Below are 13,381 nucleotides of genomic sequence, written 5' to 3' on the forward strand. Positions count from 1 at the left end.
ACTCAAAGTTGGACACCGTTCTGTGAATGTTAACAAATTGAGAATACCCTGTGGATTTTTTTAAACCAACAAAATGTAATTTTAAATGTATTTTTCCTCATTAAAAAAACACAATGTTCACCCTTGAGTACTAACAAGCATGTTACACACATTTCCTTCCCCATGAAACATTTGATTTTGATCATAACCTGTTTCGTCATTTCAGTTGTAAAAATATGTAGGAAAAAAACAGAGCCTGTACTGTTTAATTTAAAAGTTACAGCCTGGAATATTTCCATTGAAATCGATATCACTATCTTTAGCGAAATGAGTTAAACGGTGATGGGGCCTATAGCTCGCTATAGAATGGCCTTTCATTTGCGCTGGGTGTCTGTGAAAACATTCATATGAAAAATCAATAGTCATACAGTTTGGATCACACATCTGCAATTATGGCTTATCACCAAATAGAGCACATTGGAGATCTTCGAGAACTTTTTGTACTAACTTGTCTGGCTTTCACGACTGCTGCATTTCACGAGTCTTCCAAAAAGCAGTCAACTAGTCCATAAAAAGAGATACATCACATTTCTTTCACCCAATAACAACAATCAATTCTTATCAAAAAGGTCTAAAATGGAACAAGTAAAGGGCTGCAGTATTGTAGGCTCTTGTTCTCCTGCTGACACATATTCTATATTGTTTCAAGTTGTTTCACCAACTGTTTTACGGTTTACATAAGATGTAAAGGTTGATTCATGAATGTTAGGTTAGAGGAAGTATTTTCCACTCAAAATAAGATGTTAAAAATACATTTGGTTTTCACAGCTCAGTTTTGTTTGACCAATGCAGGATTATGTTTTAGAGGAACATAAAAACACATGTCATATAATCAAATGGAGATTAATATCATTATTATTTTGACGTTTAGTGCATCTGAAGTTGTCCGATTTTCCTAAATATAGTATTTAAGTGAATGTTGCTGCAGAAGGCACTCTTTGCAGCTAAATTGTGATTGGACAGAAAGAAAAATATATGTTTTGAATGTCCTTCTCCAAAAACTGGATTGGATACAGTTTGAAGGCCGAGAGGACTGCAGAGCCAAAAGATAAACGGGTTCCCAAAACATTTAGCACCAATTTGCTATGATCTGCTTCAATAGGGACACTTTTCGGGAATGAAAAAACTAACTCCCAAGTTATACAATATTCCACCCTATTATGCAACACTATGGGGCAGAGTTCCCGTTAGAATATTTTTTCGCCGGTCAACATGTCCGTTAAAGTTTAAATCTTCCGGACAAAATGAGAATGAGAATGCCTGTCAAAGGTCTTTGTTATTTATTGAGCTTTAAAACAAATTGATATGATTCGATATTAAACAAACTAATCATAGCAGATTAACTACATTATTCAAAAGTGAACAGTAATTTACGGGAGAAGATGGATGGATGGATGGATGGATGGACGGGAATAATAAACGGAGCACTCTCCCTCTCCTGACAGCCCGTCAGTATCATGCAGCTCGCGGATCAGTAATGAGTGACCCGACAGTAAAACTAAACATATCTATAACTAGTTACGGTAGTTTGAGAGGTAACTAAAATAGCTACGTGTGATATTCTAACCTGAAGTGTGTTTTGTCCGCTCACCGCTGCATGTGATCATGCAGAGCTGCGTGTCGACTCGTCAGCAGCAGCTGATCTCTCTCTCTCCCGTCAGATTAGACTCGCGTTTATGTCCATATCGATCAGATCCAGCTAGTTCTAGCTAATGATATGACTACCTGCTTATTAAAAGACACCTAAACAATAAGCGTCGCTATGCAACCGGGTGAGGCCGCAAAGTATAGCGCAGCATTATGCATTTGTTTACATGCCCACTGGAACCCCGAGGCATTACCAACAGATCAACGCACAATCAACCCATCCAGGACATCTCTTTCTCCACATTACGTGTTAGACATTAGAATTGACTATTCTTATCTGTCACATAAATGGCGCAAGTTGCGCAAGTGATGTGGTATTGCGCTAAAAGGAAATTATTTTGAACGGACACTTTGACCGGAGAGATTTAGATTTGCCGGTCTTCAGCATATTTTACCGGTCGTAGTCCGGTAATTACCAGCTAACGGGAACTCTGCTATGGGGACATGGAATAGCGAATCATTTTCAATACATTTGGTGTCTGAATAGGCGCTTTCACACCACAGTACTTTCCCCACAAAGGTTTATCAGAATTTAGTTCATGAGAACTCTTTAGTTCTCATGAACTAAATACAGATTACGTTCACACCGGAATAAATCCCTGGGGGAGGATTAGGCAAATTAAACGAGATGGGTCTGGCTGCAGACCGCAGCAAGGAGGCGGATCGTATAGGGGGGTTTCCTAACTTTTTTTATCCAATAGAATAATGACACTCAGCAGAAATACATACTGTAGGTGGCAGTAATGCAATTTAAGGGATTCCAGCTGCTTTTATAAATCCTCGCAGAATAAGTCATTCGTTCTTTCACGATGGCCGAACAACAAGTTGAAACAGCGGTAATAGTATTTTCCAGAGATGCATGTTTATATTTATTGTAATGTCATTTTTCTTAACACACAATTGTCTCGTTATCAAAGTACAACATCGACTATCCAACCTTGTTAAGCGTTAATAAAGTAAATAATAGTTGTATGTGGTAAAAATGTTTGTGGTATTAAATGCTAACTTAGCATGATGGTATAAACACGTTGGCCTATAGTCCCGTTTGCAACCAGGCCTACTCTACTGTTGAAATAACGTTAAATTTAGATCGTCAATAGATTATCAGGCTCGATAACAATACGGATTTGTGTTACCAAAGCTGATCATCTAATTGACCTAAGGTTAGCGTATATGCTGTGATGCTAACCAGCACTTAGCATGATGCTAGTGTACTGTTGTGTACTGTTGTATTATCTTGGAAATATAAGTAGGCCTGCCCTACATACTGTAACTTAATCAAATAATATGGTATGGATTCGGATAGACAACATGGCTAGCTTGGTTGGTTGAATTGAGTAATAAGATGTGCGGTACTGATTAAGGTTGTAACTGTAACAGTTTGTAACTACTAGTTGTAATGAACCAGACGAGAGACGGACGCATCCTTTCAGTAAATGTCGGCTGCTAATCAATATGTAAAAATAACACTTCGGATGTGTCTTCTATAATTATGTAACATTAGTTATGGCATCATCAGAAATGTGGTAAAGTAATATGATTAGAGAAGAGTCACTGGTCATCTAACACATGCTTAATAGCTCACCTAACACTATTAAAGACAGGTTAAAGAATGTAACATAATAAAAACTTCCTAATATCGATAAGCAAAAACACTAGTTATATTATACAAATGATGTGACCCCTTGAGCTGCATAAACTAATAAGAAATCCAATTAAAATATAAATATCAAAGCTCATTCAAAAACTCGGAAGGCTACAGGGGACATGGGCGCAGAGGACAACTCTCTGGGATGTACTCGGAAGATGAGCTGGCAGGATTCTGCAGCATTGACTGTTTCTATGATGCTGGAGGCACCTTCCAAGAATAACATGTTTGTTTAATAAATACTTTCCTCTTTGTATGTACTATATATATTTCTTATTTTTTTATTAATCTTACCACATGAACAAATGAATGATACACATCAGGACAGTAACTTAAACTTCAGTATTTTAGGTGTACAGAAACCTCTACTCATGTTGTTAAATGATATACAGCAATATCTTCCATAAAACGTAGTTGATTGATTTGAATAATAATTACTACCACTGCGCAAACAGTGAAAAATGATATACCTACAATTTATGAATTTGTCTTCTCTGTGGGTTGTATACTCTTCATTCTTTATGCAAATTATTTATAATTATTATTTTTCAAAGTTCGTTTATGATTCATTCAAAGCATTAAAATAAATGAGAAACAGAGAGCGTCATATACCTTTAAGAAATACGTGGGGGCGGGCTTCATAACCCTTTAGGAAACGCCCCTATACGATCCGCCTCCTTGCTGCGGTCTGCAGCCAGACTCTATAGAATTAAACCGATGACGTCTCTTCTTCTTCTTCTGCTTTGGGTTTACTGGCAGGCCGCAAACAACTTCACGGTGTATACTGCCGCCCAAAGTCCCCGGAGTTGGGGACTGGCTTCAGTAGAAGCTGCTGGGACTCCCAGCAGCTTCTACTGAAGCCTTCCGAGTAAATCGCCAGAACGCCGACACCTCCTCATCTCCACCGCTCCCATGTTTTATTTTGTGTTGCCATAAGTTAGTTTCTCTGCGTACGTGCGCCGGGCTAATGCTAATGCGAGGATAATAAAATGCCGGCTTCACAAAACTTTTTGGGAGTTTTACGGGGCGTGGTTTGCATTCCGCCCAGCCAATCAGACATAGGAACCTTTTTCTCCCACGAAAGTACCTGCTCTCTTGCAGGGACGGAAAAGGTTCTCATGAACTAATTTTAGTTCCGGCTCCTTTTGGTGTGAACGCAACATTTCGGAACTATGTCGGAACTAAAGTGGGAAAAGTACTGCGGTGTGAAAGCGCCTATCGATTATGTTTATATCTCTGTTAGAGTAGCCATTATTGATATAAGGAACGAAAACACAATGTAACAGCTGATTACACACTTCGATAGTGTTTAAAAGGTTAAATCAGTAACACATGATAAGCATCATATTATAAATATTAGCGTAGTTTGATTGCCTTTTGTTTACATTCAAGTTAATTTCCCTCTTCAGAAATGGAAGCTTAATGTCAGGCTGAGTCTGTAGGGATTGTAGTATGTTGCTAAAGAACAAACATCACTCTTCAGCGTCCGTGGAGGGAATGTGATGTTCGTGAAAAAAGGCAGCTTATTAGCCTCATGCTAAATCTGAGCGACTCAATGAAATGATTGCCTCGTCGCTCTGACACATGGTCCAGGACGGTTGAGTCGACGGAAACTGGAGGATAAATATGTGACGATATGTTTAATGCAACTTACATTCAGATCTGTGAGCAGAAGGACACTTGTAGAGTTATACTTGGCACATGCTCAATGTTTTGAACCCAACATCTCTTCATCCTATCCTCCTCTCCTCAGCCTGCAGCAGATCTAGGTGCTGATCCCCAAAACGGAAGATATACCTGAGCCGGGGCACCACATTCCAGTAAATATGCGGCTAAGAGGAGCTTGAAACAGAGGCATATTGCTTGAAATATTTCAATACAGCAGCAGGACAGTGTGTTCTGGTCTCTCTGCACTGACCACAGTGTGACAGCTGCTGCTCTCTGCTGAGAGCCTTCTCTCTTCAGGTTACAGAGCAGGTAGAGGTGCGCTGCATTCACAAGTCTTGCAGTGGAGAGCATCAGCATCCTGCTCCACAGATTCCGTTGGTCCTGTCCTGGATGACTCCAGCCTTCACCAGCTTCAGCAGGAACTTCTTCTCTTTCGATATGTTGTGAGTCCAGGACTACAGAGAAGACAGAGACACAGGACAGGAGCTAGTTGGTGGACAACACTCAACAGGCTACCTTCTAAATGTCTCACTCTTTAAACCAACATTTTATTAAAAATAAATACAATTTCCCCTTTCAATAAACCAAGCACAAAAAGGTTGTGTATCAATGAGCATTGATACACATATTTTTGAGTTTTGTTCACATCCGTAAAAAGGCCAATAACCATGGTGGCCGTCAGGTGCAAATTCGCTACAATGGCCCAAAACATTCCCATTGGAAGAAATGCGCTGCAGCTTCAAAAATAATGCAAATATAAAATCACAAATGTGCCAAAACACATGGAAATGAAGAATCATCTTCACCAACTTGGAAACAAATTCACTAACCTGACTAAATATGTGCAGCGTTTACTAAAAGCGCTCCTTTAGCAAAATGCTGCAAATACAAAACACTGCAAACTAAAAAAAATGCCCATATTGCTGGAACCGGTTTTGGGATTATAAAGTTTGCCAACTGTAACTCTTGATGGAAACAGTTTATGATTCATTCCAATATTATTGCAGATCTGCTAGTAGCTAGCTTTCTAAACCAGTTAACCTAGTTCGGAAGGAATGATGTGATCACATTGTTATAATAAGCCAATCAAACTTACATTGTAGGAAACTTCCCACCAACAGTGACTGTTGGCCATCTTTATAATCCCTGAACGTCAAGAAGCACTCTTGTTTCTGCTAATGAAAATGTTTTGGCCCGTTTGCAATTGTCGGCCACCGTAGATAACCCTTATTTAGAAAGGGAAAATAAGTAAAGCTATGTCATGCCGCTTACGCTGCTGCTTACTTTTGCTCAGCTTGTTTCTCTGATAACTTAAGACCCATGAATAAAATCCTTCATCCATTTCAAATGTCGAGTTAAAAGATTTAAAAGTGTGTGGTTCAAATACTGACACATTCTCAAGGGCATATGTCATCATACGTCTGACAGACTTCTCTGGGTTTGAAAATTGTTGAAAACATTTGGAATAATGTAAAAACACAAAACTGTTTAGGATATTTAGGATCATCCTATACTCCTGCTGCGTACTGTCATGGGATGACAAAAAGCTATCTCCATAAGCTAACACTCGATCTTTGTGGATACGTTATCTGGATAATGACATCTGATCACAGGTCCCAAGGTATACACCGGGTCCTAATACTGTAAGAGAACACTTAGTCTCCTTTCTCCTCGCATTGTGATCACATCTTGGTATGGTGAGGGTCTTGTGACAGCCAGAGACAGCCGAAGGCATCTGCTTTAAGTGACCTAGGCTAATATTTCTTATACTGTAAAAAAGTAACAAGAAATTGTCTGTTTTGTCAGCAAAACATAAAAATAAAAAACATGCTTGTTTAGCAAAGCTTTAAACATTTATGTTATATTTGAAATTGTGGTAACTGAAAATAATAGTTTTTTTTATTTTTATTTAAATTAAGACTGTGAATGAATATGAAAAACGTTAACATATTCACACACACACACACACACACACACACACACACACACACACACACACACACACACACACACACACACACACACACACACACACACACACACACACACACACACACACACACACACACACACCAAAGTTAGACACCAACTTCCTTCCCTAACTACAGTGCGGAAGCTGCATGTAATGCACCGACTGGAGACCACTGACCATCAGCAACAACCACCACTACCTCAATTTAAGGACACTATACAGAAGGCGATCATAGCAGCTCTCCGTGACAGTGGGTTTGTTAACGCTTTGGATTTGTGTCGGCAAATGTTCGTACTTCATTCCAATAATTCAGAAATCAATCATCTGATTTCTTACCAGTTTATGTATTTATTTATTACTACACCACACGTGTATTTGTTCTATCTCCCACCAATTATACAAGTAAATACCAGTATTTTAAACCTGTGATTAATCAAGACTACTCACACATTATCATTGCGATTACATTTGTATTATTGATTGACTAAATGTATTGCAATATAAAAAAAGTAATCATTGACACTATGTTATCCAGTTTAAAAGAGATGATGAAGACTATCCCTATTCCGATGGATGGATTTTGCTACTTGCCAAGAGAAAAAAAACACAGTCCATGTTGGCTAATGAAGGAGTGTAGGAATGAGTTCCAGTCTCAATTATACATGGCAGCGGCCCAGCAGCTCTGCGCCTCTTCCGACTGAAACACAAGTCTGTGTCAGGCGGTGAAAATAGGATGAAGGGATTGCATGTCTGTCTCAGTAACCTGGGCTGAGAGTGATTTATGAGCAGGCTGGACACTGTGAAGTGGACTGAATGGCGGTTTAGGCCCTGTATGCATGTAGTGCGCCGTGACTACACCCAGCAACGTTCCTATACTTGAGATTTCATACACATCCAGGCCACTAAGCAGCATGCTGGGTAAATCCCTCCTGAGAGGCATATAAATGAGAGAAAGGTCACAGTAAACTGTTCCAGTGCAGCATAAACGTGGAAGACTAACAAATACGATATCGGTCGATCGGTTGCTAACATTTGATGAGTGTTGTGGATTAAGAGTGGGATAATGAGCAGGAAATATGGAACCTGAACTGTAAACTAGTTTGGGTTACTAATGTGTCAAAAATGTTGCAAAAAAACAAACACGGTTTCTCTCCTAAATAACTTCAGTGAACCAGAAATATGAATTCTCCTCGCTTCTCACAAATTAAAACATATAAACTATATATTCAAAAGGGAATAAAATATATTTCAGACAACTTTCTGTGGAGACAGCGTCTTAGCCTGTGAGTGGGCGTCAGAGCAAAAGCATCATCTTTAGTATAATGATACTCCTGCACTAATGACTGGAGAACATCAAACTATTTTTTGTCCTTTTTCAAAAATACACATGGTGTAAGCTACACTGAAAAATTGACTTTAATTACATTTTAACACATTTCACATAACAATATTATGTTAGTTGAAAGCAATAACATTAAGTTGAACCTAATATTTTTTATTTATACTTGTATTATAGCTTTCAACTAACATAATACAGTAATGTGAAGTCTGTTGACAAAATGCATTTAATTTAAGTCAATGTTTTTTTGTTTTCTCAGTGTAGCAACTAGTAATGATTTGCTCTTTCTTTACCTTTACATCAGTTAAAGGGGCCCTATTAACCATATTTTCAGGATCATATATTTGTATTTAGTGCCTCTACTGGGACATGTCTCCATGCTTTAATGTTCAAAAAGCTCTTTCTTTTTCTCATACTGCCTGTGCTGCAGCACCTCTTTTCACCCTCTGTCTAAAACCAGAGCCCAGTCTGCTCTGGTTAGCTGGCCAGCTCTGTTGTGATTGGTCAACTGCTTAGAGATGTCCTGCAACTTAGCATATCAATGTGTTGGCAGAATGTATACAAGTTAGCGCTGAGCTTCAGCCTGCAATGTTCAAAACAACCTGACCTGGTTTCAACAGTCACATTAAAACAGTTACTAAATCAGCCTACTATCACCTAAAGAACATATCTAGGATTAAAAGACTAATGTCACAGCAGGATTTGGAAAAACTTGTCCATGCTTTTATCTTCAGTAGACTCGACTACTGCAATGGTGTCTTTACAGGTCTCACTAAAAAATCTATTAGAAAGCTGCAGCTGATTCAGAACGCTGCTGCTCGAGTCCTCACTAACACTAAGAAAGTGGATCACATCACTCTTGTTCTGAAGTCTTTACACTGGCTTCCTGTGTGTCAAAGAATAGATTTCAAAATACTGCTGCTGGTTTATAAAGCACTGAATGGTTTAGGCCCAAAATACATTTCTGATCTCCTGCTAAATTATGAACCATCCAGATCTCTCAGGTCTTCAGGGACTGGTCAGCTTTCTGTCCCCAGAGTCAGAACTAAACATGGAGAAGCAGCGTTCAGTTATTATGCTCCAAATATCTGGAACAAACTCCCAGAAACCTGCAGGTCCGCTGCAACTCTGACTACTTTTACATGTATAGAAAGGAGCATCTGTTAACATTTTCACCTTCTGTGTCCCTGTCGGAATTAAAGTTATTTAAACTATTTTAGCACCCATCCCACAGATGCACCAATCAAATAACAGTATTGATGTTGTCAGTCGGTGCTAAAAATGTATGTCCACTGAGATATACATAATGTAGGGGGGGCACCACTGCTGAATTATTTTAATTGTTTTCACATTTTATGACCAAATAAGTACAAAAGACAAAACACATAGCAAAAACAATAACGATATTTAAGAAATGTAAAGTGTATTTAAAGGTGGGGTAGGTCATTTTGGAGAAACCAGCTCGAGTGTGCTAGAATTTGAAAATACACAGCCGGAAAAAATCTGCCACTTCCTTACAGAGCCCCTCCTCTAACACACACGAACGCGCACATGACCAATGAGGGCACGAGATAAGTTTGTGCACAGATGGAAGGCTGACAGGCAGGTAGGCCATCCAGTTATTTTAGCCGGGCCGGCTAAAATGATTGGTGGTGCTTTTTACAGCACTACGGCTTCCACAGATGACTTTTTTTATGGATTTTTTGTCAAAGCACTTAAGATATTCATTGCTATCGGGATGTTAAGAGCATTCCATGGAATATAACAAAAAGTGTATCTCGAGCCGGTTTCTCAAACTTACCTACCCCACCTTTAACATGAAGAATGAATTAAAAAAAAAGGTGGGATACATGTCTAGATAAAAGTAGCTTAATGAACTGTAGAAAAAGCTCTGCCCTGTCCAGCATCAGTTTTAGTACTTGTATACATGTAGTATCAAACCAAATCAGTTCTGAAGTTACCTCTTTGATAGCTGACATCCTGATCTTCTCATAGTAATGCAGAGGGGCGTGGGGGGTGCTCATGTTGTAGCCAAATCCAGCCACAGCTACCTCATCACAGTTGTGAAGGGCCATCGTTATGGCAACTGTCCCCAGGGTTGGTATATTCTGAAACAGACATAAATCAAGAGTGTGTACGAGAACCAGAACATGTTCAGCATGCAGTGAACATGTTATTTAAACTGTATGCTTGTTGTGTTGATATCTTACAGATGTGAAATCTGAAGAATGGGTCTATTTATAAACAGCCTAATGGTAACACTTTGTTTTCAGGCTCTGTAGGTGCTCGGCTCCCTGCAGCATCTGCTGTGTGTTCACGGAGGCTTTCATAATGCAAACAGACAGTGGAGCTCCAGTGCTGACCATTAACAGCCCACTGTTGCCTCTCTACATACAAAAAAAAGGGACTTCAAGGACAACAACAGGTCTCTCACCCCTCGGCCCATCTGTCCACGGTTGTGAGGTAAGCCAATCAGCTTGAAGGAGGCCTCCTGGATGAAGTAGGGGTTCAGGATGCGCATGTCGCTGGGCTCCCTTGGAACGCTCTTGGCCACCGACTTCCAGAACCCATCAGTGCTGAGCTGAGAGACAAATTAAACAACTATTTTGTTAGTGCGACCCTCATGGTGAACTAAATGTGCACACAGTCTGGTAGGCTGGGAGAAACAGATGTTAGTGTTTCGTTGGGTTGCGAACACACCGTACATTTCTCAGCGCTGTCCACCAAGAACTTGTACTATCTGAAAGATTTAATTTAATATTGTAAGTTAGCAGCTGAGAAGGCAGGAGTATTATATTAATGTTTACACTATCCTCAGACGCAAGATGGCTTTGCATCATTTTCTTTGCTCACAGCTATCTTTTGGCGGCTGTGTCAAAGTGCACCTCATAAAAACAATCCAGCCTCTCGTAGCTTCTGAAGCTATGTATTATTGATTTACAAATTGCAGTTATGGACATAGTAATATTGTCCTCTGTGGTCCTTAAAATATTATGATATCATCCCTGAAGACTGGCTTAATATCTGTATAATCTATACTTTGCCTCCATAAAAGTGTAGTGATGTCAAATCAGTAGGGATGTAACGATATATCGAATATCGCGGTAAATAAATGTCTCAATACCGTCGTGAGATTGACAAATTATACCGCGATTTAAAAAAGAAAATGTAAATATATATATATTTTTATAAACCTTTATTCAACCAGATGGTCCCATTGAGATCATCGATCTCTTTTTCAAGGGAGACCTGTCCAACATGGCAGCAAGTAGGTTACAACATGAACATAAAATAACAGATAACACAAAAGGACATCGTATTTACAGGGCTACATGTACATACCTAGAGACATTGACAAGTACCAACAGTATATATATATATATATATATATATCTCGCCCTGTCAATAAGCCTCACCTTCTTGGCAACAACTGTATTGTTTTTGAAGTGGTGGAGAGACAATGCACAGTTTGACCCACTGCTGTCACCCATGGCCAAAGCATATCTCTCTGTCCGAGCAACATCAGTACCAAGCAAGAGAGTTTTTTCCACAGCAGGGGATATTGTAAACGCCCAAACATCCCAGCTTCTACCTGGAAATGTGGACATGCTCATATTCCTAAAAGATAACCTTGATGATGCTGAGTGAGTGAGTGAGTGAGTGAGTGAGTGAGTGAGTGAGTGAGTGAGTGAGTTAGAGTTGAGTTACTTGAAAAACTAAAGTGAAACTTTATTTATTCTATTGCAGGGTCTGATTATTATATTGTTGACACTTTAAAATACTACTATCCTACTAAAATGCTGTAAAAATCTGATTTATTATTTAATAAAGAAAAACAAAAACAAATTCAAGTAAAAAAAAGAAAGAAAAAAAGAATTCACATTTTTTTTCCCTTTATTTTTCAATATCGCGATAAATATCGTACCGTGGACTTTTTAATCGCGATATTATCGTACCATGAGTTTTTGGTATCGTTACATCCCTACAAATCAGGCCAGAGGCAATGGCCCCTTTGTTGTTAATTGCTTACTTACTCCAGCCACAACCAATTTTTTTAACACCACCTTCATATTGACACCTGTTGGGTTACGTGACTGTACCTTTCATGTTTGTGACGCTATTGTAGTGACAAAATCTATCCTTAGACAGACAGAAATATAAACACTTGACAAATACTCAGAACCTGCTGGTACCTCCATGCTAGGTGTCTCCAGGATCACTTTTAGCCATGACGACACACACAGACTCACAAGGGGAAAACAACACCAGCATTGCTGTTGTGGCAAGTCTTCAAAGAAGACTTTGAATCCTTTTTTAACTCATTGTTTTGGTTTTATGGCAACATTTGGTATAGTGTTCAGGCTCTTATCAATCTGGTTTCCAGCCGTAGCTGTTTTAAGTGTAAACACTTTCAGACACAGCAGCACAGAAGACAGACACTGTAAGGAGACTAGGTGGTGAAACGTGTGTGTTGAGAGCATTTAGCCGCTAATGCAAAGATTTTTCTCATGGGTTGGTGGAGACAAATGAAAGTTGATTGGAGGTGGACAAAGTGCACAAACCAGCAACAAGTCCTTAGCAATTTAGTGTCAAAATGTTAAGCTGTGTTACAAATATTCATCCCAGTGTCTCATCTATTGCTCGAGCTCATGTCATTTTTAAGGATTTTTTATTGTTTTACCACGACTTTGTTTTATATAAATTCTTTCTTTACTGCTGTTACAATTTACTAAATGTTAATATCTGAAACCAAAAACCTAATCATTAACAGATGTCATCTGTCACCGTAATGTTATAATAGGATATTTACAATAAATATTCACACTGTCAGTGTCAATTCGTACTACCATCACCTAGTAGTGGACAGAGGTGGAAAATATGATGGTGCTTAAGCAGCCCAGTGAAAGTAATCTCCTGAGCTGAGACCTGGGGAGAGAGGTCAACACATTTAAACACTGATGAAAAACAAGAGGAGCAAACAAAGCCAGGCAGAGAAGGAAGCCCCCGTATCCATATACCTGGGGCCATTACCCTAATTACCAGCAGCCTTATGTCTCTTTATGGACAG

General features: G+C 39.1%; 1 protein-coding gene and 1 long non-coding RNA gene across 2 annotated transcripts in view; one reads left to right on the forward strand and one right to left on the reverse strand.

Moving 5' to 3' along the window:
- Positions 1-2,482: 2,482 nt before the first annotated feature.
- LOC117560530 lies at positions 2,483-6,350 on the forward strand. Its single transcript, XR_004571180.1, has 2 exons — positions 2,483-2,522; positions 5,088-6,350. It is a non-coding gene; the product is annotated as an uncharacterized LOC117560530 (long non-coding RNA).
- The window catches only part of st3gal3a (ST3 beta-galactoside alpha-2,3-sialyltransferase 3a), a 33,011-nt gene continuing 24,585 nt past the window's right edge, over positions 4,956-13,381 (reverse strand). The window contains 3 exon segments of the mRNA XM_034237435.1: positions 4,956-5,457; positions 10,275-10,421; positions 10,748-10,894. Of these exon segments, the coding sequence (XP_034093326.1) occupies positions 5,353-5,457; positions 10,275-10,421; positions 10,748-10,894 (399 nt within the window). The 3' untranslated portion in view covers positions 4,956-5,352.

The sequence above is a fragment of the Gymnodraco acuticeps genome, unplaced genomic scaffold, assembly GCF_902827175.1.
Source record: "Gymnodraco acuticeps unplaced genomic scaffold, fGymAcu1.1, whole genome shotgun sequence".
NCBI classification, from domain to species: domain Eukaryota; kingdom Metazoa; phylum Chordata; class Actinopteri; order Perciformes; family Bathydraconidae; genus Gymnodraco; species Gymnodraco acuticeps.